The following is a 25267-nucleotide window of genomic DNA, read 5'->3' as shown; positions in this document are numbered from 1 at the left end:
GGAAGGTTGCTGGTTCAATTCCCGGGCGTTTCATATATTTTTTTTATTTTTGGTTGTTTTAATAAAATTTTTTTGAAAGTGGTAGATAAGAAAGTTAGTTTGATTTTTAAATAAAATACAAATAACCTTTTTAAGTATATTTACTTCGTTTAAATTACCTATTATATAATAGAAGAATATCTTCTTACGTGCGTACATAGTACACACACATTTTTTTTTTAAATAGAACTCTTCTTTAGGAAACCAAGCCCGGCGCGAGGACTCAAGGCCCGAGCTAGCAATACAGATCAATGATAGGTCACTAGTAACTAGAAATAGCGGGAATAGAGTGCCTCACGCATTGATCGGGGTAGGATTTAGTGTGTGAGTGTTTGTACCCAGGACGTCTCACATAAGTACTTTGCTGATAAAGAGCCCCTATAGCGCATCAGAGTGTTATCAGGTGGGAATTGGCTCGACCCTTAAGAAAATATTTTTATATCCTTATTGAATCGCTTCCCCTTTCGAAAAAGTCACCGCACGCCACTGCTTTGGCTTGTAATAAAATGTAAACTATCTCTCTGTCACAACCTATTACTTTATTATAAAAATTCTTAGAAAAGTAGTTGTAAAAGTAATCAATAATTGAATTTGTAATTATTGTTTTGTTAAGTACTTACTACGTGTAAACGAATAGTCTAGAAAGCCACTGCGCATCCGCTAGGAAAAATATTCTGATTCGGATTTTTTGCACAATTTTACTCAAAAAGGACCTCTTTTAACAAATTTGCATGTTGCCAGGTCCAAAATTTTTTAAACGTTTTTTTTTGTTTTTTTTTTTCTAATATTATTTTTTTTATCGAACAAAGTTTTTTTAGGTTTTTTGGATCATTTCAGAAATGGTATTTGGTGACTTTTCTCTAAAGTTGATAGTTTTTGAAATATAAGCGATTAAAAATTTAAAAATCGCGAAATCGGCCATTTTTAAACTATGTGAAAAACTGAAAAATTTAATGTTGCCAAGGTAGCTAGATATTCTTAACACCGATTGATGAAATCCCGAAGAGTTTTTTGCAATACAGTATCGAAAACTCCTTTGTTTTTTAATTGCTAATCAACCGGCCGCTACACTATTTTCAACCGTTGCATGTATACAATAGGTATTATACGCGTATTATTACGAGATCCGAATATAGGTCGAATTGTATCCATCTGCTTGCCGGATGAATCATTTTTTTATGAAATTTCATACATACACTAAGCGCCAAAATTAACGCACCACCTTAAAAATGGGACATTTTTAATGTCTCATATTTCCTAAACCTGTTGTCCGATTTTAGTGATTTTTTATTATGTTATAACTTTATTCTTCAAGTATATCGATGTAATAATACTGTTGCTAAACAGATAAGTGTCATTGTATACCGGGTGTAACAATGATAGTGTGTTTTTTCCTCAAAGTTTGGAACATCCTGTGGAATATTCTAGCGTATATAAAATATTAAAATTAAAACTTAACTATAACCTTAAGCTATCTTAACATTTTGCTTTTGATTCATTTGCTTATGTTGGATAATAAAAAAGATAGGTACTTTAACAACTAGCAATGTTTTTCATCAATACAGGGTGTTTCTAAATAAGTGCGACAAACTTTAAGGGGTAATTCTGCATGAAAAATAATGACCGTTTACTTTATAAACAAATAAACATAATGTCGCAAATGCTTACATAGTTTCCGAGATACGGGATGTTGAATTTTTGCTTACAAACTAACGATTTATTTATTGCTCTAAAACCGGTTGAGTAGCAAATGAAATTAGGTAGGTTTTAAGAGGTACTTATTGGGCATTTTCTGGCATACAATTAAGAATTTTATATTCACCATTGCCGTGCATACGGGTAATATGACCCGTATGCACGCCAATGGTGAATATAAAATTCTTAGTTGTACGTAAAAAAATGCGCAATAATTACCTCTTAAAACCTACTAAATTTCATTTGCATATCTCAACCGGTTTTAGAGCAATAAATAAATCGTCAGTTTGTAAGAAAAAATTCAACATCCCGTATCTCGGAAACGAAGCATTTGCGGACACTTGTTTATAGAGTAAACGGTAATTATTTTTTCATGCAGAATTACCCCTTAAAGTTTGTCGCACTTATTTAGAAACACCCTGAATTGATGAAGAATGTTACTAGTTGTTAAAGTATATAACTTTTTTATTATCCAACATAAGCGAATGAATCAAAAAGTAAAATGTTAAGATAGCTTAAAATTACAGTTGAGTTTTAATTTCAATATTTTATATACGCTAGAATATTCTACAGGATCTTCCAAACTTTGGGGAAAAAACACACTATCATTGTTACATCCGGTATACAATGACACTTATCTGTTTAGCAACAATATTATTACACCGATATTCTTGAAGAATAAAGCTATAACATATTAGAAAAATCGCTAAAATCGGACAACAGGTTTAGGAAATATGAGACATTAAAAATGTCCCATTTTTAAGGTGGTGCGTTAATTTTGGAGCTTAGTGTAGATAAATATTTCTAGCATGGCTTGCATATCAAAATCGTGTCATAGCTATCCTTAAGGGGAGGCCGTAGGGGTTGAAATCAATATTTCAATCACATGTTTTTGGAAGTATGGTAGAATTATTTTATTTTTAAATCAAATAGGCATATTCAGTACAATTCATAGATTATTAAGAAAAAATTCAATGAAAAATATTGAAAAATAAGCCAACGTGACAAATTTTTAAAGACACCTCAAAAAACAATGGATTTTTCGGTGGACTCATCAGAACTCATCATTGGATCATGGTAAACAAAAAATTCAAATATATTTTATTAGCTTATGAGTTTCTCTAGGTAACGCTGTCGAGTTTTTTAGTTTTATCAAATTTTGGCTTTTTGATATCACTCAGAAATCAAAACAATGAATTTTGTTTTGCAAGAAAAGGTGAAAAGCAACCTATTTATTATTGTCAAACAAAAAAAAGCATAAAGAAAAAAACATCTCGACAGCGTTGCCTCAAGGAATGTCTAAAAGAAATATATGTAAAATTTCAGGTGGGTTGGTCAAGTAGTTTTTGAGTTACAATGTCTACAGCCTTTGAAAAAGCAGTTTTGAGGAAAACGCGTTGAAAATATTGTCAACTTTTATTTTCAATTTCTTTTTGTCTGTCAAATCGTAAAGTGATGCGCCCCGGAATATGTTTTTGAATCGCGGAATAATTTACAGAGGAAAATGACAACATCTATTGACCGTCTCTCACGACGCTCTAGCGCGCTGGCACGAACTTGCTGCAAAGCGAGTCGAAAGTAGGGAGATAGTGTTAAATAGCCCTACCTTCGACTCGATTTGCAGCAGGTTCACGCCAGCACGCTTGAACGTAGTGAACAACAACTGTAGCTGTCCTCATTTTCTTTAGTAAATTACTCCTCGATTTAAAAAAGATATTCCGGTGTGCATCAGTTTACGATTTGAAAGACAAAAAAGAAATTGAAAATAAAAGTTGACAATACTTTAAACGCTTTTTCCTCAAAACTGCCTTTTTCAAAGGCTATAGACATTGTAACTCAAAAACTACTTCACCGACCAACATGGAATTTTGTAAATATTTTCTTTAGACATTCCTTGAGGTAACGTTGTCGAAATAGTTTTTGTTTCATACTTATTTTTTGTTTAACAATAATAAATAGGTTGATTTTCACCCTTTTTGCATAAAAAAATCGTTGTTTTGATTTCTGATATTAAAAAGTCAAAATTCTATAAAACTAAAAAACTCGACAGCGTAACCAAGAGAAACTCCTAAGCTAATAAAATATTTTTGATCTTTTTGTTTACCATGATTCAATGATGAGTTCTGAAGAGTCCACCGCAAAATCCATTGTTTTTGAGATTAAAAATTTGCCACCGTTGGCTTATTTTTCAATATTTTTTCTTGAATAATCTATGAATTGTACTGAATATACCTATTTAATTAAAAAATAATAATTCTACCATACCTTCAAAAAAATGTGAATAAAATATTGATTTCAACCACTAGGTACGCCCCCCCCCCTTAAGGATAGCTATGACATGATTTTGATAAGCAACCCATGCTAGAAATATTTATCTATATATGAAATTTCATAAAAAATGTTTCATCCTGCAAGCAGATGGGTACAGATCGACCTATATTCGAATCTTAGACTATATGTAATATGCGTAAATATATGTGCAAAAAAATGTTCTGATTCAATTTTGTTTCACAATCTTGCTTGAAAATGTCCCTATTAATATATATATATATATATATATATATATATATATATATATATATATATATATATATATATATATAGTCTTTTAAGTCCCTTTTACTTTTCAGTGTCGGGACTAATGTCTATTCACGTGTGCACAAACTTTGACCATTGTTTTCTATCCTGCGCCAGTCTGCTTGCTTCTGCTACGGTTTTCCCTTTCTTTTGGATAATCTTCGCAATGGTTGTATCCCAGTTTTCTGATGGTCTTCCTCTGTTTCTTTTTTTCTGAATTCTTGCTTCCCATACTTTCCTTACTGGTATGTTTCTTCTCATTCTTTTCATGTGGCCCCACCAACTCAGCTGTTTTTCTTCGATGTATTCTAGGAGTGGTTTAGTTTTGAGCTCCGCTCGTATATCTATATTTCTTAGTCTGTCTCTTTTTGATACTCCTTTTACTCGTCTTAGGTATTTCATTTCCAGTGCCTGGATCTTACTCTTCATACTTCTTGTTAATACCCAAGACTCGCACCCGTATGTAAGTACTGGTCTGTATATCGTGTTGAAGACAGTTATTTTGGTTTTTCTGGATATTTCTTTTTTGTTTAAAAATTTGTTGTTAATTGCGTGGAATATTTTAGACGTTTTGTTAATCCTTTCTTCTATATCTTTGTGTTGTTTTCCGTTGTTTTCCACTGTTACTCCCAGGTATTGAAAGTAGTTTACCTGTTCTATTGTTTCTCCATTGATTTGTATGTTTAATACGGGTTGTTCTTGTGCTACTACCATAATCTTTGTTTTGCGTGTGTTTATTTTCATCCCATGCCTATTTAATACCTCATTCCATGTTTGTAGATTATTTCTTAGATCTTCCTCTTTATCTGCCATGACAATTACATCATCAGCAAATGCACATTCTGATATTCCTATTCTTTCTAGGTTTCGGTAACCTACATGTAGCTTTTTTAATTGTGGTATACATTCTTTGATTATTTCGTCCATGAAGATGTTAAAGAGTGTAGGGCTCATGACTCCTCCTTGTCTTAAGCCTTCAGATGTTTTAAATTGTTGCGATTTCATATTTTTATGCATTATGTAATTCGTGTTTCTTTTATATAGACTTTTGATGACTTCTATTAGTTTTCTATCAACTCCTCTTCTAATTAGACTGTTCCATATTGTTTCTCTTTTCGCTCTGTCGAATGCTTTTTCTAGGTCGATGAAGGCCATGTACGCTTTGGTTTTAGTCAGTAGTGTTTTTTCTGTTATTTGCTTCACTGTGAATATGTGATCTTGCACCCCTCGGCCTTTCCGGAAACCACTCTGGGCTTCTTCTAGTGTCGTTTCTATTATATTCTTCAGCTTTTGTTCTAATACTGTTTCATATACTTTCAGTGCCGTACATAATAGTGTAATTCCTCTATAATTGTTACATTCTTTGATATCTCCTTTCTTATGTATGGGCAGTATTACTCCCATCTCCCAGTCCGACGGTATTTCTTCTTTCTTCCATGCCTCATTGCATATTTCTCTGAGCAATTTCCTACATTTTTTAAACAATTTTTTTAAACTTAAAATTTTTTCCGATTACATATACAGTGATGAGCGCGCTAATAACCGGCAAAATCGCGCAAAAGATGGAAAACATAATACATTGCGAAACAAAAAGAGATGAAACTAATGGAGGTGGAAATTATCGTTATAAACGTATAAATTAACATTACATTACACAGTTTCCCACTTTTAGAAGTATAAGAGGAGTATGACAACTGTCACTGTGACAGTAGAATTTTATAAAATACTCCTGTCACAGACGTCTAAAGGTGGGAAACTATGTAATGTAATGTTAATTTATACGTTTATAACGATAATTTTCACCTCCGCTAGTTTCAGCTCTTTTTGTATTGCAATGTATTATGTTTGCCATCTTTTGCGTTATTTTACCCGTTATTAGCGCGCTCATCACTGTATATATGCAACGATTGAAAATAGAGTCGCGCCCGTTTGATTAGCAATTAAAAAACAAAGGGGTTTTCGAAACTGTATTGCAAAAAGCTCTTCGGAATTTCATCAATCGATGTTCATAGAATATCTACAGTCGGAAAAATTAAAGAATACCCATGAACGATCACATCAATCACTTATTTTGTATTTGCTTTCTTTTTCTATAACAAAAGTTTTTTTATTATTTAAAGAAAATGACAGCAAATACAAAATAAGTGATTGATGTGATCGTTCATGGGTATTCTTTCATTTTTCCGACTGTACGTACCTTGGTAACATCGAAATTTTCGGTTGTTCACATAGTTTTTGACTATCGACTTTAGACAAAAGTCACTAAAGACCTTTTCTGTTTGGAATGATCCAAAAAACCTAAAAAAAACTTTGTTCGATTCAAAAAAAAAAAATGTTAGGAAAATAACAAAAAAAGAATGTGTGTGTACTTTGTACGCACGTAAGAAGTTATACTTCTACTACATATTATGTGATTTTTAAGACAATACCAAAAATTTAAAAAAATAAAAGAATAAAACGCACACAAACACATTGAAAAATGCCACAAAGAAAAAATTATTTCTGAACGATAATAATTGTTGGCAAAAATTTTAAATACGCATTTTCTGAAAAAAAAATTATATAACAAATATACTTACAATCATAAAATACATAAAAAAATAAAAACTTGCATCGGGAAGCGAACCCGTGAATTTCGGGGCGCTTTGATTCGTAATCGAAGCCTAGACTCACTCGTCCAATTCCACATTATTTGTCATGTGGAAAAATAGGGTAACTGAACGTTTTACTGTTTGACAGTTGTTTTGAATATAATTAAATTATGTAGTTTAAATTTTGTGGAAGAAAATATTAAAATATAACAAAACAGTAAGAAAACAATATATTAGATGAAGATTGGTAGAACTTTTGTTGGTAATCAAATTAAGTATGTAAATCAAAGCATTACATACCTACTAGATAAATAAATCTACGCCAAAAAATCATAATTTAAAAATAAAAATCGGACCTAATTTGGGATTTCTCTTTAAAATCCCCATTCTTGAGAAAATAAATGTATGTATTCCAACCTAATACCCCAGTTAATAGGGAAAAAAACATGAAAAAATGTTAAGCAGGGTTTTGAAGGTGCTAAACGGTAGATAAGAGATAAATGATGATAATTCCGTGAAGACGTACAGCTAATTTTTCTTCTTCTTTTTTTTAAACAGGTACAAAGAATGACAAACTCAGTTTTTTGACTAGAAAACGTTTCTTGTAAATTTTAGAGAAAAATGTTTTAAATAAGTGTTGTAGATCTTAAAAAGTTCTTGAATTTGATAGTACTCATATTAATATACATAAACAATTGACCTAGATAATTGCAAACAACTCTCATTTTTGCACTAATTTTTAAATATTAATAACTTTACTTTTTACATAATGATATATAATTTAACTACTTTAAATTATGCCATTTAATGGTTTCTTTAAGTGCACTAAATTTCAACCAGATTGACCAAATAGTTTATAAGTTATTCAATTTGTTTATCCCAGAGAGCAATTGTTTATACAACTGTTCTTGCCCTAACAGTGAATCTAGAGATATTTAGCAAATCGCAATCAATTATCCGAGAGTCTACTTTTAAGATGCATTAAGAAAAAATTAACATTTTATTAAAATTGTTATTAAAAAACTCGTTTGAAAAAGACCCTACTTTCTAGGTTATAAACCATTTGAATAACTTTGACAGTTTTTATGTCACACGCTTGCATGTAGGCTCACTGAAAAGCTGGTGAAAAAATACATATTAAAAAAGAAAAAATAATTTTATATGACAAATAGGAATCAAGTTAGTATTTTTTTTATAAATCAAATTTTGCATTGTTTATAAACATCTATATTTTACGATCCAGTTTATAGATTGCATATGCAGTGAAATAATAAAAACTTATGACCTGTTAAACTGATGGTACTCGTGAAACACCTCCAACGAAAGTGAAGGTGGGAATTGTTCAAGCTTCGCTTCCTTTTTTGGGAAAAAACTGCAATATATTATCACCTTCCATAGCATGCACAACCTTCTTTTTTAACTGGAGTAGCTCAAGAAAATACTAAAAATTGTGTAAATTTCACCTTGCACAATTGGAAAATCCCGTGAAAATCAATTAATTGAATTTTATTATAAAAGTTATTGAACTCTACAAGTATTCCTTAAAAATTATTTAAATTATTAATTAAAGTATATTTTTTATATAAATATAAAATAATTATAAATTAGTACAATACATTATTTATTTTTTTTTATTTGAAATAATTAAAAAGTATTTAAAAGTCCTTAATAGTTTTTAAAAAACTAATTTTTGTTTTATTTTGTTTTTGAATTGTTATGAAATGTTATTTAATTTAATGAAGCTATTAATATTTGTTTAGATAGGCATCTAATAAGTATAAATATGTAATATGTTTGCACTATTATTTAATGATGTATGTTAAGTTCAATAATTAGAATAAAATTCATCTATTTGTTTTGATAGTAATATATATATTTTAATAAATTCATATAATTAATTATAAAAATAAAAAAGTAAAACATTGTTTATGAATTTTAATTTGATTATTCTAGTGAACGTCTATAACTTCTAAATCGCTTCTCGGGAAGATACAGTTTATCCTCTACAAAGTCTGACTCGACATCGTCAAGAACCACTGCAGCGCGATTACAACATTTTTTCTCCTCTTCTTCCACTGCACAGTTTGTAAAAAGATCCGTACAGTTTATACCATATTTTTTACAGCCACATCTTGTACTTTTGCAACCCGTTGAACATTAACATGTAATTTGTTTTAATATCTCTTTAGGTATCAAACAATCTAAGGTGTAAATAGGTTCAAAACCCGTATCAGTTTTTTTCCATCCATACTGGGTAGCATCCAGTTTTTTACCTAACCAGTGTTAAACGCGAAGTACATGCTGATAACCTGCACCTTCTGTTGGGGGCAAATTTTCCAATTTAAAAGATTTTTTCCCTGTATTTCTTATAAATTGTAAAAAACGTAACTAATTTAATGCCAATATGTTATTAATTTTTTCATATGTAACATCAATTGCAGCAGAATACAAAGCAACAATGATATCACATCCGTTTTTCATGATGTCCTCCTTGTTAGCATTCTCGTCATAAAAAATATTTATCAGATCTACAATTTCTGACGATGCAGTTAATAATTTGAATTTTCCTTGATTAAAAAAGAGGATTGATTTTCCTTGATTGAAAAATATTTATCAGATCTACAATTTCTGACGATGCAGTTAATAATTTGAATTTTCCTTGATTATATCTTGTATCACACTCAGTAAAAATATATAAGAACCCAACGTATTTTCTTAGATGAGAATGTTTAAAACTATTACAACTATAATAGATAGATTTTCCTTTTGCGCCTTTTTTTTCAAAATATATGTTATTGTCCGGAGCAGAGAGTTGCGTCAATATTATGAGTATATCAGTATCATTACCAATTATTACAATGGTCTTGTTAGTTTCATATGTATGTTCGTGAAGAGCTGTCTGCACTATTAATACGTCTGCATCTTCATCTGCTACTTTAGTTCGGTACCCAGATTTGTTGAGCTCTGCACATAAAAGTTGAATCAATTGCTTTTTATTTTTACTAACTGCTAAAAATATTTTTTGTTTTATGGATAAGATCGTGTTTTCAACCAATTTATTTTCTGGGCCTGAGCTAATTATTATTGTATATTTATATAAATAATATTCTTTAATTAGTAAAATATAAGTAATTCTTACGAGAAATTATTGTAAAATTAAAGCAAGTAATAGCAATTAAACTGCAAATTTTTTCAACATGTTTCAAATTGGGATTCCATTCTAAAAAATAAAACGAAGCTATTCTCACCTTCACATTTGTTGGCGGTGTTTCACGAGTACCATCAGTTTAATGAGTCATGACTTTTTATTTTTTTTACTGCATATGCAATCTATAAACTGGATCGTAAAATATAGACTTTCTTAAACAACTTATTCAATTTTCAGCTCTTAATGTTTATAAAAAATGGAAATATGATTTATTGAAAAAAAAATTCTAACTCGATTTCTATTAGTCATATAAAATCCACTTTATTATTTTAATGTGTATATTTTCACCAGCTTTTCAGTGAGCCTACATACGAGCGGGTAACGTAAAAACTGTCAAAGTTATTCTAATTGTTTATAACCTAAAAAGTAGGGTCTTTTTCAGGCGGTTTTTTTAACAACAATTTTGATAAAATCTTAAACATTTTCAATACATCTTAAAACTAAAGTCTCAAATAATCGATTGCGATTTGTAAAATATCTCTAGAGTCACTGTTAGGGCAAGAACAGTTGTTTAAACAATTGCTGTCTGGGATAAACAAATTGAATAACTTATAAACTATTTGGTCGATCTGGTTGAAATTTAGCTCACTAAAATAACACATTAATTGGCATAATTTAAAGTAGTTAAATTAAATATCGTTGTGCAAAAAATACAGTTATTAATATTTAAAAATTAGTGCAAAAATGAGAGTTTTTTACAATTATCTCGGTCAATTGTTTATATATTGCAATATGTGTCACACCAAATTGAAGAACTTTTTAAGGTCTACAATATTTATTTGAAACATTTTTCTCTAAAATGGATAAGAAACGTTTTATAGTAAAAAAACTTAGTTTTTCATTCTTTATAACTATTTTAAAAAAAGAAGAAGAAAAATTAGCTGTACGTCTTCACGGAATTATCATCATTTATACCTCATCTATCGCTTAAAACCTTCAAAACCCTGCTTAACATTTTTACGTGAAATCGATGATTTTTTTCCCTATTAACTGGTGTATAATCCAAATGTATAATTACAATATGATTATAATAAAAACTACTTACCAAATTAGAATGAGTTTTCCTTGTCCAAAATAGTCCAAAAGTCCAAAAGTATAGGTATATGAAAACTATTTAAAAATGCAGTACTTATAACTATTAACTAACTTTGTTTCTTTTCCCACAAATTTCAAAACGCAACAACCATAAATAATCAAACTACGTACAGCTGTGCCACAGCCGCCATATTAAATAATTTTTGACATGTCATTTGAACATCCAATCAGAACAAAGTTATAATGCGCATGCGCCGGGATCATAGGTTTTAACATATAAAAATTCACCCTCATATCGCCGGTAAAGAAGTATAACTTCAAAATAACGTTTTTGACCCACTTTTGGACCTTGCAACATGCAAATTTGTTATAAGGGGTCCTTTTTGAGTATGATTGTGCAAAAAATCCGAATCAGAATATTTTTCCTAGCGGATGCGCAGTGGCTTTCTGGACTAGAATGAATTAAAAGAAATGCAAAAAAGTTTGTAAATTAATGAAATGTCTATATAAAATATTAAAAAAACGTTATAAATACCTTTAAATATTCTGCCGATAAATGTTCTCCGCCTACAAGGTTTATTGGATTAAATTCTAGATTAATATTTAAAGCTTTTGCCGTTAGCAAAACTGCTCTAACACAAGGACTTAGAACATCTCCATATAACTTGGGAGCCATATTTCCAATTGCAGTATAAAGCAAGGGCGTATTAAAGTAATAAAAAAATTGTTCAACGACTTTTATAGGTCATATTATAATAGATAAAAATAAAATTGATAAGAAAATAACATACAAGACGTGCTGTTATTCAAGAATATTGTTTACTATAACATTATAGTACTTGATTGTCGAGTACCTATAGGAACGTTAGATAAGAACGTCATGCAAATAATCGTTTATATCTGTCTAACTGAGAAAATAGCATTAAATAATATTAACATGAATAAACGCGAAGCTGAGTTGAGAGCATTAAACATCACAAGCGGATTTAAAGATTTGCCGCTCCTGGGCTATCCTCCTCCCACCAATTTTCACTTTTTACCAAAATTTGCCGCCCCCTGAATTCTGCGGACCCGGGCCCATTCAGCCCATATATAAATTCAGACCTATTAAATATCAAAGCCAGTCATTCTCGATCCGGTCGTCGAAGAGTAAGGTCACTGCTAGCACACCCCTCTCTTACCGACGAACAGCGAGAAGCCTGAGAGCACCAAGTGCTGAAGAAGCGGCGCACGGTTAGCCCTAAGCGATTAGTTTGGACTCAGTTTGAAAAACCAACGACGCTTGGCCGTGTAAACCAAAAAGGTAGACGGATTGCGGGGTTTCAGAGGAATACTCTGGTCCTGGGCTCGAGCGAGTTCGCTCGCCCCGAACTCTACCTAGTGTTCACATACGGCTCCAAGAACAAGTGCGAGTAAGGGGGCCAAACTAACCGCGAAAAAGGCTTACAACGAGGGACCCACCAGCAGCAGGGTAAACTGCACCCATCAGGTAGATATAGTCACTGTCTAACGCCGGAAAAGCACGGAGGGGTGGACAAGCCACCTTTATCCCTGGGGTTCACCCCCCAGAACACCTTGAGGCTGAGGTGCCCTCCGATCGCTAGACTTGCATCCTCCCAATTGTCATGCCTTCATCAGTAAGGTCCGTCAGTTCCACCCGGTCGCTTCGTCCTCGGACGACGACCTCGACAAACGTTGCCACCACTACTACCACCACTACAGCCACCAATACAGCCACCACTACAGCCAACCAGTTCGCTTCCTTGCAACAGGAAGGCACTGTACCACGACCCAGAGGCTACAACCGTGTCACGGCGGAGCTGGACCTCGAGACGCTTAGCGCGGAGATGCAAATCGTCCGCGATAAGTATCGCGAGGCCTACCTCCGCATCGAGCGGGACGACGCCGCCAACCCCCTTCTGCAGCGATATGCACACGATTTTCCGCCTTTAACACCAGCACAGGCTGGTCCTCGGCGTCAGAGCACTCGGAATAGGCAGGGTGCTATACCAAAAATTCCAACCCAACCGTCTAAACAAGCACCCCAACAATGTCAACAACAACCCACGCAACAGCAACCCTCTCAACAACAAGCATCCATCAGCGCTTCCAACAATCCTGAACCCAACGATTTCGTCTTCCAAAGAAGACAACTAAGACAAATGTCTTATGCCAATGCCGCAGCCAATCCACGCCCCAAAACTCAAGCCAGAAACCAAAATGTCATAAACGCCATAAACGATCCTACACTGTCCGAATATCTTATCAAAGATCTCCCAAAAGATCTGTGTAACAAACGCACCTTCTTTCGGCAAATAAATGCCACCACTCTCTTAGCCAACAAAATCCATTCTTGTAAAGTACTCTCTCATGGCATTGCACACCTTCGACTTTTCAATCCGATAAATGCAGGGGAGATAGAAAAAGCTATCCACACAGCAACTGGCCAAACCATGGTTACGGTTCACAGCCGTAGCAGAAATGCAAATACTTCCACTAAAGAGCCCACATACCTCCTCTGCATTACTGGTATCGATGTGGATTATTCTGAGCAGGAGGTCACCGACTTGCTCACCGAACAACAATTCCCAGTCGAAAGACTGTGGAGAGTCAAAGCCTACAAAACAGGCAAAGACTCTAAGGTGATCAAGGTGGTGACCAAATCCTTGGAGAAATTCACATCTGCTTTGAGCCGAGGCATAACACTCGACGGCGAAATCTACAATGCCGAACTTCCACATGGCTCCGACCCTACAATCCCCACCCCAAAATACTGCAGCAAATGCTGCATTAACGGACACTCTATCGACGAAAGCCCTCAAAAAGCATTCGTCTGCCCCCACTGCGGCGGCAACCACAAATCCAGCGCCTGCACCAAACAGCAGGAACCCAAATGCCCGAATTGCGGCGGCGACCACCCCGCATACTCCAACAAGTGTCCACAAAGACACACTATCCCCTCCGCCCAACACGAAATACAGCCACTAACGATCGAAAGATCATTCCCTCCATTCGAACTCCCAACGGAAACGAAAAACATCCTGTCGATTCAGACTGCTCTGCTACTGAACCTGTTGCCCGAACTTCGCGAACATATCGCTGCAATCACGGCTGATCTAATTAGCCAAGTCTACGACCACTCGACAGTGGTCCACGGGTACGGGAGCAATGTCACGGTGACATTCCGCTCCAACCACTAAAACCCTCCCTTTATGGATTTCACCCTAGGCACAGTCAACTGTCAGGGTCTCTCCAAAAAGAGACCCCTCATCAAGAATATCCTGTCGAAGCACAACATCCAGATCCTCGCACTCACAGATACTCTGTCGAAAAGCGATCCACACTTCGCAGGATATTCGATCATCCATCGAAGCCGCTGTCAGGTTTCACGTGGGAATGGTATTCTCGTGAAACACGGAATACCGCACACCACACACACATTCCCACAAAATTTTCGTCCACCTGATGTGGACTTCCTGGCAATTGACGTGCATATCCCCAATAACGAAACCCTCACGATAGTCTCTTACTACAAACACCCGGGTCAGCCACTCAGCAGGCACTTGCTTGAGTATTTTTCAACGCTTAGCGAGGCCGTGCTGATGGGTGACCTAAATTGTAGACACACTCAGTTTGGTGATCACCGTTTAAACCCAGAAGGCATCCGCCTCACGGATTATCTACTAGACCTTCCCATTTCAAGAATCACCAACACTGAACTCACGTTTTTGAACGCCAATGGGGCCTCTATTGTCGACCACATCCTAGTTACTAGTAACATTCTGGATCGGTTCGGGGATAGATGCCACATAGGCGATTCAATAACGTCAGACCACTTACCTCTTCTTGTCGACACCGACATACTAATTCCAAAACAACCAAACCCTCCAAGATCTATAAGAGACTATCGTCACGCTAACTGGACTGAATTCCAAAACTTCATCACACAAAATTTCCCTATGTTAGGCGAACTCGATACTAACGATAGTATCGACACCAGTGCAACCGAAATCGAGAACCTCATCACTGAGGCGATCACGCACGCAATTCCACTCAAACAAATAACCTATACATCACCGGCACTTCCACAATACATCATTGCCAAAATCCAACAAAAACGACGTCTTCTACGTCAATACAAGGCCAACAGAAACCCACTAATCAAAACAGAGTACAACCGGATCTGTGCCAGAATAAAGAGGGAGATATCTGTCCTAACGGCTCGCCGGTGGGAAGATACTACCTCAAAACTGGACTACAGAGACGGAGGTAAATTCTGGCAAAAATTCAAAGTCCTAACAAAACAAAAACTATCTCAACCATCCCATCTGTTGGTCAACAATCACATAGTCAATTCCCCAGAAGGGAAAGCCGAAGCATTCAGAAATTCGCTTCAAAACAATTTTCAAACCCCAGATAACCCGAACTTTGATCGCATATTTAAATTCAACACAGAATACATTGTAAATGTTACTCTCAACCACTACATTCCAGTCTATGATCCTATCATGGACCCCCTCACAAACAGGGAAACGGAGAGCTTTTGCCAAATCGGCAAAAACAGCGCTCCCGGACCTGATGGCATCAACCGAAGGTGCCTCAAAAAACTTCCAGAGAGTATCATTCCTCTTCTAACTAAAATATTCAATGCATGTCTCAAAAACAGCCACTTTCCTACTCCTTGGAAGGTGGCCAACACCATCATGCTTTTGAAAAAAGGCAAACCCCCAACCCACGTGGAATCCTATAGACCAATTTCATTAATCAATACTCTGGGTAAAGTTCTTGAGCTAATCCTAAAAGAGAGGCTCAATGACTTTCTCGAAAACCACAATATCATACCAAAATTCCAATACGGATTCCAGTCAGGTAAATCTACTAAACATGCATTAATAGATTTCACTACCAATGTTACTCAAACCATCAACGATGGTTCATTCGCCATAGCCACATTTCTGGATGTGCAGAAGGCTTTCGACCAGGTCTGGCACGATGGGCTTGTTCGGAAACTTCTGGACATCGGGCTACCATTGCAATTTACCAAAATTGTACACTCCTACCTCCACAACCGTACTGTCAGAGTTAAAATAGGCGATCAAAAGTCCACCCCCTTCACTCCACAAGCTGGAGTTCCCCAGGGTTCAGTCCTAGCACCGCTGTTGTACATCATCTACAACAGCGACATCACTAACCAAAATATCCCAGGTACTCGGCTGTTTCTCTATGCAGACGACACGACTCTGCTCTCAACAACCTCTCGATACAACCCAAGACTCCTCTTCAGAAGAGCCCAGGCTCTGTTGGACGGCGTCGGCGAATGGTGTTGTAAGTGGAGAGTCACGCTGAACGCGAACAAAACAACAACAATTGTGTTTCGCGCCCCTTCTGTGTCAAATAGAATCATAGCCAATGAAGACGACCAATATCCACTGAGACTGTTGGGAGAAAGGCTTGTTGTTAGCCCGACTGCGAACTATTTGGGAGTACTGTTCACCAGGACTCTCAACTGGGACGCAGATCTAAAGGCAACTTTAGATAGGGTAAGGAACAGGGCCAGACTTCTCAACGCTCTCTCGGGAAAAATTGGCAAGACACACAAGAAGACTCTCATACACACTTACAAGACCTTTATTCGACCCGTCATGGAGTACAAATCATGTATCTACTCTCTTTGTTCAAGACAAAAACAAGAGAGGTTGTTGAGAACAGAACGTAGAATCTTGCGTAGATGCAACTATGAGCACTGGCGATATCCCTCAAACGAAATCCATAACATCTCGAACACCCCCAAAATCACCGAGAGAATAAACTCTCTAAACAGGAACTTCACAATCAAAGTAATCAACGGCCCCCCTTCCGACACACAAGAATCTCTCAAATGTTTCTGTTCATCTTCCGGCCACGTACTCCACCGAAAGCCCAAACGCAAAAAGATTCATGTACCGTCCGCTCTAATGCAAACATGCATTGACAAACTCCCGGTGGAGTACGAAAACATCCTTGAGGCTACCCCGTTAGCCTACCGTACCCACCTCTAACATTTCCTCTTCCCTACCCCGAACAGGGAGAAGTTGGTTTTTTGCGGTTTCCCAACTTCATTGCACAATTATACCTGTTCGTCCCAAGAAAATAGCCGCAACTATTTTCTCCACTCGAACGCACACTGTCCACGCTGCGCTCAAAGCCACCTCCTGACCGCCGACGAGGGACGCAGGTTCGCCTGTCGTTGTACAATGGTTTCTAGGGAGACTGGTCGAGAGCAAAGCACGGACAGTACACGTAAATGTCTATGGAACCAACAACAATCCATCAAACTTTCTTCTCTGTTGACTTCTTAGCCTTCTGGACACCACCGTCCGGCATAACCCAGGATCCAAAAACACCAGGACACGGCGCTTGCCCCAGTGTGTTTTTCGGACTGTTTGCTTTTGCTGCCAACACTACACATTCACTACAAACCCTGAAGAGGACAAAATCCTAAACGGGGACACACATTGAACGCATTTCCACATAGCAATTTATCCTATACAAGCAAATCAAACAATGTGATGATGAAATATCAAAGAAGGAAAAACAAAATACAAGCAATAGACAGAAAAATATTTTTAGTGCAATCACTGAAAGTTTTCTCCTTCGATTTGGTTGAACCTTCATCGATTTTCATTACAATAATTGGTGAGTAGTTAGGGGATACATCTAGGAAACAAAAATGACATGGTGCCAACTTGTTATTTTATCCTGAGGGTGGATGCTACCCCTTCCCAGGGGTAAAAATTATTTTATTAAAAATAACCCCATAAATCGATAAAGGGACATTCTAAGCAAAATTTGAGATATCAAGTTATTAAATACCTACATGATCGTCTCAAAAGACAAAAATAAAAAACAAAATACATGGTAGTCTCAAAACAAGAATGACGGTAAATAAGGCAAAACATTACTAAAAACTTGATCATAACTTCAAAGTGGTTAAAGAATTTAAATATCTATCAAAACTTCTTTCACGATGTGCAAAAATCCAGATATAAGACCATAATATGACCAGCAGTCGCGTATGGAAGCGAAACATAGACGCTATCAAAAAGAGAAGTAAATAAATAGCTCGTGTGGGAACGCAAAATCCTTCGAATAATATATGGCCCTTGCAGAGACAGCGTGACAAACGAATGGAGGCGCAGGTACAATAACGAGTTACGGTCTCTATTCGGAAAGGAAAATCGAGTCAGATATAATAATATAAAGGCCAATAAACTCAGATCAGCTCAGATGGGCAGGGCATGTGATACGCAGTAACGACAATCGCCTTATAAACAATGTTTTCTGGGAAAGGCCAGATGGAAGAAGGTCTGTAGGACGGCCTAGAAAAAGGTGGAAATATGTAGCCAAAGAAGATCTGGAGAAAATGGGTCGGAATTAATGTCACATGACCGACAAACATGGAAGGTAATAGTAAACGCGGCAAAGACTCCCGAAGAGTTGTAACGTCATTGATGTGATGATGAAGTTATTAAAACAAATCAATACCTTTGAGTTATATTGAAGATAAAATATTGTAATTTTTCGTGAAAAAAGCTCGTTTTAAATATTCATTCATATAGGTATGTATATTCATTTACAAATAACTAAAAAACTAAAAGTTTTGACAAAATTTTATTGTTCTCCAAATTGAATCTAATATAAATACATTGTTACTTGAAAAACCTTTTAGTATTAATTCAAAGTGAGTTATAGGTACTTGGATGTATATTTTTTCGGCGAATACTCAAATCTAAATAATTAAGCTTAAATAACGGGAAAACTGTATTTAAAAAAATAAGTGTTCTTATTAAAAACTTATGAAAATAATCAGAAATACCTGTCAAATCAGCTCCAGAAGATGTTCTTCTTTTTCTTAGTCTTCTATCGTCCACGTTTGGACATAGGCCTCTCCCAACTCCTTCCATCGGTCTCTATCTTGAGCAACATATTTCCAATTTGTTCCGGCTACTCTTTTAATATCATCTACCCATCACATCTGTGGTCTTCCTCTCGGTCGTTTACTTTCGTAAGGTTTCCAGTGTTGTATTGTTGCATTCCAACGTTGGTCTTTTTGTCTAGCAGTGCGGCCTGCGAAGCTCCATTTAAGTTTAGCAACTTTTTTTGTTTATGTCCTCGACTTTTGTTTTTCTTACCCAGTCGTTCCTCTTTTTATCTCACACTCTTGTACTTTCTGTTGTGGCTAGTTTATTCATATTTCAATTGGTTAGGATCCAGATTTGACATCCATATGTCATGATAGAAAGGATGCACTGGTTAAACACTTTCCTCCTCAAATATTGGGGTATTTTGCGGTTCTTAAGTATCCAACTAAGTTTGCCAAATCCTGCCCATGCTAGTCTTGCTCTTCTAGTAATTTCCGCACTTTGGTTCTCTTTGTCAAGTTTGAGGATTCGAACTAAGTAGATAATATCCTGGACTTTTTCTATCTCACTGCCATTTATAATTATACGTCTGGCGTTATCTTTGTCATGATTTTTGTTTTTGTCGCATACATTTTTAAGCCCATGCCACATATTTGGAGCGGCCTGCGAGTTACTCCATCATATTTTGCAGTTCCTCGAATGAACTAGCTATACGGTCTGAGCTTCGCTGGTGTCGCTAACTAGCGGATTACTTTCGCCGGAAATTTTTTAATTTATTATTTAAGTTTTATCGCGTAATATTTACAACGCAAAAAAGTAATTAAATAGGGAACTTGCACATTTTTTTTATTACATAATAATGTTCAGTTTTGTATAAAAATGAGATTTCCAAAATTTCACGCTTCAAAAACTCATAATAACTTAGAAGTACAAATTTAAAGTCTTCGGTATCTTAAGGCTATGGGTACATAATTCGCAAATATTTTACGGCTATCCCTACTTTTTCTGTCTTCACACGGCAAATTACGTGTAGTAAAATTCTCACTGGTATGGAAACTGCAGATGAAAATATTAGGTTGACAGTGACATTGTCATTAGAAAGGTAGAGATGGCTATTTCGGTTTCGTTCAGTTTTTGAACATTCTTGGTTCTTGGATAACCTTTACTTGTATAATTACCATTATTTATATACTATTCGCTCTGAGCTTCGCTGGTGTCGCTCCTGGCGGATTACTAATTCAACTTTCACTGGTAATTTTTAAATTTATCATTTAATTGTTATCGCTTAATATTTACAACGCTAAAAAGTAATTAAATTGTAACAGATTTTTTTAAGATTTTGCTAATCATTTTGACGTTCTATTGATGAAATATTAATTTCTTACTTCGGATACTTTCACAATTATCGTGTATATTATTATAAATAATATTTCACAATATAGATTAATTTATAATTACATATTACGGAACATTAAAAAAACGTAAATTCAGTATTTAAAACGTAAGTATATTTAAGATAAAAATATATACCACAGCTTTGACCAACTAATATTGTGTATAATTAATGTTTTTAATTTTAATTTTAAATTATTCACTTTGACTTTTATGTCAAATTTCCGGTAAACGTTTACAGACTTGCCACTACTGGCGCTCACGAATTTATAAATATCCCCTCTACGTACGAGCTCACAGCGTATACAAATAGTCGAAAAAGAAAAAAAGTTGTAAAGTTATTTTAATAATGTACTGTTACCATGGAAAGCTTAAATAAGGTTTGAACATGTGAAGAACTGCGTTTTATAAATGTAGTATTACTCAATTAATTTATAAAGACTTTATTTATTTCTTTATTTGCGCAAATTAAAATATGGGACGTTGTTACAAGAAATGTGTTAATGAAAAGCGAAGAAATAGACGGTAAGCTCAATTGAAGTAAGTACTTTTTTACATAAATCAAATTAATTACTTTTGTATTTTTCAAATTAATTTTAAATTTATAGTGAAAATATGATCTATAAAATCTATCGGTAAACCAAGAATTTTCGCATTAAATTTTATTCTCGTTTAAAGGAATAAACTATTTGTTGGATTATTTAATTATTAGAATTGTACATGAGTAAAAACGAGTGACTCAGATTCCGAAGCGACAAACGAGTTACGCGAGGATAAAAATGAACAATTGTTAATCTTCTTCACAATTATTAAATTTTATTTGATAAAAGAATGACCCCAAAAATTAAGAATCTTCTTCTTAGTTTGTAAATTTTTCTATGACACACATTCATAAATGCTGCCCTATTGTAACAAAAAAATACCTACGCCGAAGACGTCCACCCACCAACTTCACTTAAACTGAAGCAAAATACTACTAAACAAGCACATACTTCAAAAGCGTAGTACATTCTTCTATGTAGGCTGGTAAATAGAAGCAAATACTACGGAGAAAAGCAAATGCTTTTTAAGAGTAGTGAAATCTTCAAAAATGTAGTACGTACTTGAAGCATTAGCATTTACTACATTTTATGCCACCATGGGCACTTTCCTTTATAGCTAAACTCGTACCTATTCACGGTTATCGGAACAAAATCTTATAAAATAATACTTTTATTTGAACTTTAATGACTTGAAATACTTAGATTTTCCATAAATAATATATAAACAATAAATAACTTTTTATTAATTGTACGCCTTAAATCAATTATTATTTTTCAAATGCACTATCAATCTCTATCAATACTATTTAATAAGCAACTCTTTGATTGATTTTATTATCATCGTAAAAGCGTTAAAAAGCAGTAGCAGAATGAATTGCTATATCAAAATAGCGGGTCGGACACATCTCTACTTGTCACTGTCTTATGTCTTGTCATAACAATATATTCGACTGACTGCGTTGTATGACAAAGATAGCGAATGTTCGATTTCCACGGACATGGTGTCCATTTTTTTCGAATCCTGAAAAAACTAATAAATATTTTTAAAAAATTTAAACACAAAATGAAAGACCAAATTATTATCGAGGGCCGAAAGTCCCTTAGAATATATAAGAAGTTTCTTTCGAATGAGATATTTGAAATTAAAAATCACACTACATTTTCTCTTAGTTTTTCACCCCTGTAACTTATTAAAATAAACATTATAGAAGTTCTCAGGGACTTTCGGCCCTCGCTAATAACGTAATCTCTCATTCTGCGTTTAAATTTTTCTAAAATACTTATTAGTTTTCTCAGGATTCGAAAAAAATGAATCCCCATTTGAATAGCATTGCAGCCAAAAATACGTACCGATCCTCTTAAAATAGGTCAAACGGCCCGTGACGTCACTCAGTTTAACTATATGGTTCCGTTTATGGTTATAATTAGGTATATTCTTCTTCTTCTTCTTTAGTTTATTGGCCTCCACCTATTTTGGTATACCTCGTCGCGAAATAAAGGAAAAATATTTATATTCTATTAACTTATCGTATGTCATTGTAATAATATATACCAGTTTGTTGACATTGGAGTTTGATATAGTTATTGAAGGAAACGAAAGAAGGTTTACTACGGAAAATAAAACCATTTTGTAAAAGTACAGTTTTCTATGAATAGTTCAAACGATCAAAACACTTGTAACGTCAAATAAATGTATTTTCTACTGACGTTTATAACGTCTAATTTAAAATTCTGTTTACTTTGTTGGAAAAATGTAAATGTACAAACGAGTGACGTCACGACGCGTTTTAGGCCACCTGTTTTAATTTGAATTTTTAATCGCCTTTGGGGGCCAAACGAAAGACCTACAAAAATTTTTTATCTTTAATACATGTTTTAAATTATGTTCTGTTGTGATTTATAGCATTTTTTTCGAATTTAAAAATTTATGCAAGTTCCCTATTGTAATCGATTTTTTTAAGATTTTGCAAATCATTTTATTGAGGTTTTATTGATGAAATATTAATTTCTTACTTCGGATACTTTCACAATTATCATGTAGATGGCGCTAAGATTAATAGATAATTTATAATTACATATTACGAAATATTAAATTCAGTATTTAAAACGTAAGTATATTTAAGGTAAAAATATATACCACAGCTTTGACCAACTGTTTTTTTTCCTATTTATGTTTTTATTGTCAATGTTTTAAATTAATCACTCTGACATTTATGTCAAATTTCCAGAAAAAGTTCCCTGACTTGTCACTACTGGCGCTCACGACCTTTTAAATATCCTCTCTACGTACGAGCTCACAACAGCGTATAATCACAATGTCGTTAGCGATTCTGAGGTGGTTTTAGCTTGTTGCCATTAACGTTAATGCCATAGGTTGACCAATTTGTATTTTGGATACGTCTTACTAGGGCTAGGTTGAAAATATTTAGCGATATTATGTCTTCCTCTGTCTCAAGTCTCTCTTAATTGGGATGAAATTTGTATTTTCGTCTAGTTGTACTATCATAGTTGTCTATATCTCATTTTCATATATATTATGTATTAGTTGCCTATATCTCGAATTTATTCTATAATTATTAATTGTTCTACGGCCCACATCTCGATACTATCAAACGCCTTTTCATAGTCTACGAAGGCAAGAAATACGAGTAGTTGGTATTCATTTGTCTTCTCTATCAATGTTCTCATTGTCAGGAGATGATCTGATGTACCTACTATATCTTTTGTGGAAGCTAGTCTGTTCCACCGGTTGGTAATTGTAAAGGACCCCGCACAAACCTTATGGAAAATAGGTCCCAGTGGATTTCGTTCATACTTTAAGAAAATACTCTTTGAAGCATCCTGATAAAAAGTTCTCATGGGCACAACTCAATCGTATGAAGAATTTTCAAGATATAGAGGCCCAAACTCGGAAAATTATAAGATTTACGGGGTATTCCAATTTCGTGAGTTACTGGTTATTTGGCAACATGTAGAAGTTTGGATCAAGGAAAAGTACTAGTAGTCTATGATTTTTTCCTGGCTATCCAATGGCGACCTTTACTTTGACCTTGACCTTCAACGGACGTCATCTTCTAAAGTTTCGAGGGTTTTCGGCATTCAATTAATATAAACAGATTACTCATGGGTTTTTGGGATCGCTAAACACGAATATGCCATCAGACTTGCCCTCCGGATGACGTGGTAGCCAGGGTCTCTGCAAGGGACGTCATCTTCTAGAATTTCGATGGTTTTCGGGATTTAATTGATGCAAATGAATTACTGGAGGGTTTTTTGAGGTCGCTATACACGAATATGCCACCAGAACCGACTCCCGGAACACCTGATTTCCAAGGTCAATGAAAGGGGCTCCTGGAGTTTCGAGGGTCTTTGGTACTACATTAATGCAAACGGATTAGTTATAGGTTTTTCGAGTTGCTGAACACGAATACGTGATCAGCACAGACACAGGAGCACCTGCTGCCTAAGACAGGTTATCTTCTGGAGTTTCGGAGGAATCAAATGGATTACTCTTAGGTTTTTGGGGTTGCTGAACATGCATACACTATCAGATCCGACCCACCAATCGAATGCCGTAGGCACTATTGTGCCTACGGCACAATGTAATCACGTGTTCGTGTTCAGCAACCCCAAAAACCTATAATTAATCCGTTTGCATCAATGTAGTACCAAAGACTCGAAATTAATAATACAAATAAATTTCGAAAATACAAACAAAAAGTACTCGAAACTCCAGGAGCCCTTTTCATTGACCTTGGAAACCAGCTGTTCCGGGAGCCGGTTCTGGTGGCATATTCGTGTTTAGCGACCTCAAAAAACCCTCCAGTAATTCATTTGCATCAATTAAATGCCAAAAATCATCGAAACTCAAGAAGATGACGTCCTTTGCAGTGGCCCTGGCCACCACGTCATCCGGAGGGCAATTCTGATGGCATATTCGTGTTTTGCGATCCCAAAAACCCATGAGTAATCTTTATATCAATTTAATGCCTAAAACCCTCGAAACTCTAGAATATGACGTCCGTTGAAGGTCAAGGTCAAAGTAAAGGTTGCCATTGGATAGCCAGAAAAAAATCCTAGACTACTAGTACTTTTCCTTGATCCAAACTTCTACATGTTGCCAAATAACCAGTAACTCACGGAATTGGAATACCCCGTAAAGCTTATAATTTTCCGAGTTTGGACCTCTATATCTTGAAAATCCTTCATACGATTGAGATGTGCCCATGAGAACTTTTTATCAGGATGCTTCAAAGAGTATTTTCCCAAAGTATGAACGAAATCCAC

The 25267-nt window shown here is 35.1% G+C and overlaps 1 protein-coding gene across 1 annotated transcript in view; it reads right to left on the bottom strand.

Annotated features, from left to right (window-relative positions):
- The window catches only part of LOC126890772 (glutathione S-transferase 1-1-like), a 38006-nt gene extending 26120 nt beyond the window's left edge, over positions 1 to 11886 (bottom strand). Inside the window, exon 1 of the mRNA XM_050659960.1 lies at positions 11681 to 11886. Coding sequence (XP_050515917.1) covers positions 11681 to 11821 — 141 coding nt within the window. The 5' untranslated portion in view covers positions 11822 to 11886. The remainder of the gene's footprint in view (positions 1 to 11680) is intronic.
- Between the last annotated feature and the right edge of the window lie 13381 nt (positions 11887 to 25267).

This window comes from Diabrotica virgifera, chromosome 8, assembly GCF_917563875.1.
Source record: "Diabrotica virgifera virgifera chromosome 8, PGI_DIABVI_V3a".
Taxonomy (NCBI): domain Eukaryota; kingdom Metazoa; phylum Arthropoda; class Insecta; order Coleoptera; family Chrysomelidae; genus Diabrotica; species Diabrotica virgifera.
Note: the sequence above shows the minus strand (reverse complement) of the source record. Positions and strands in the feature narration are given on the sequence as shown.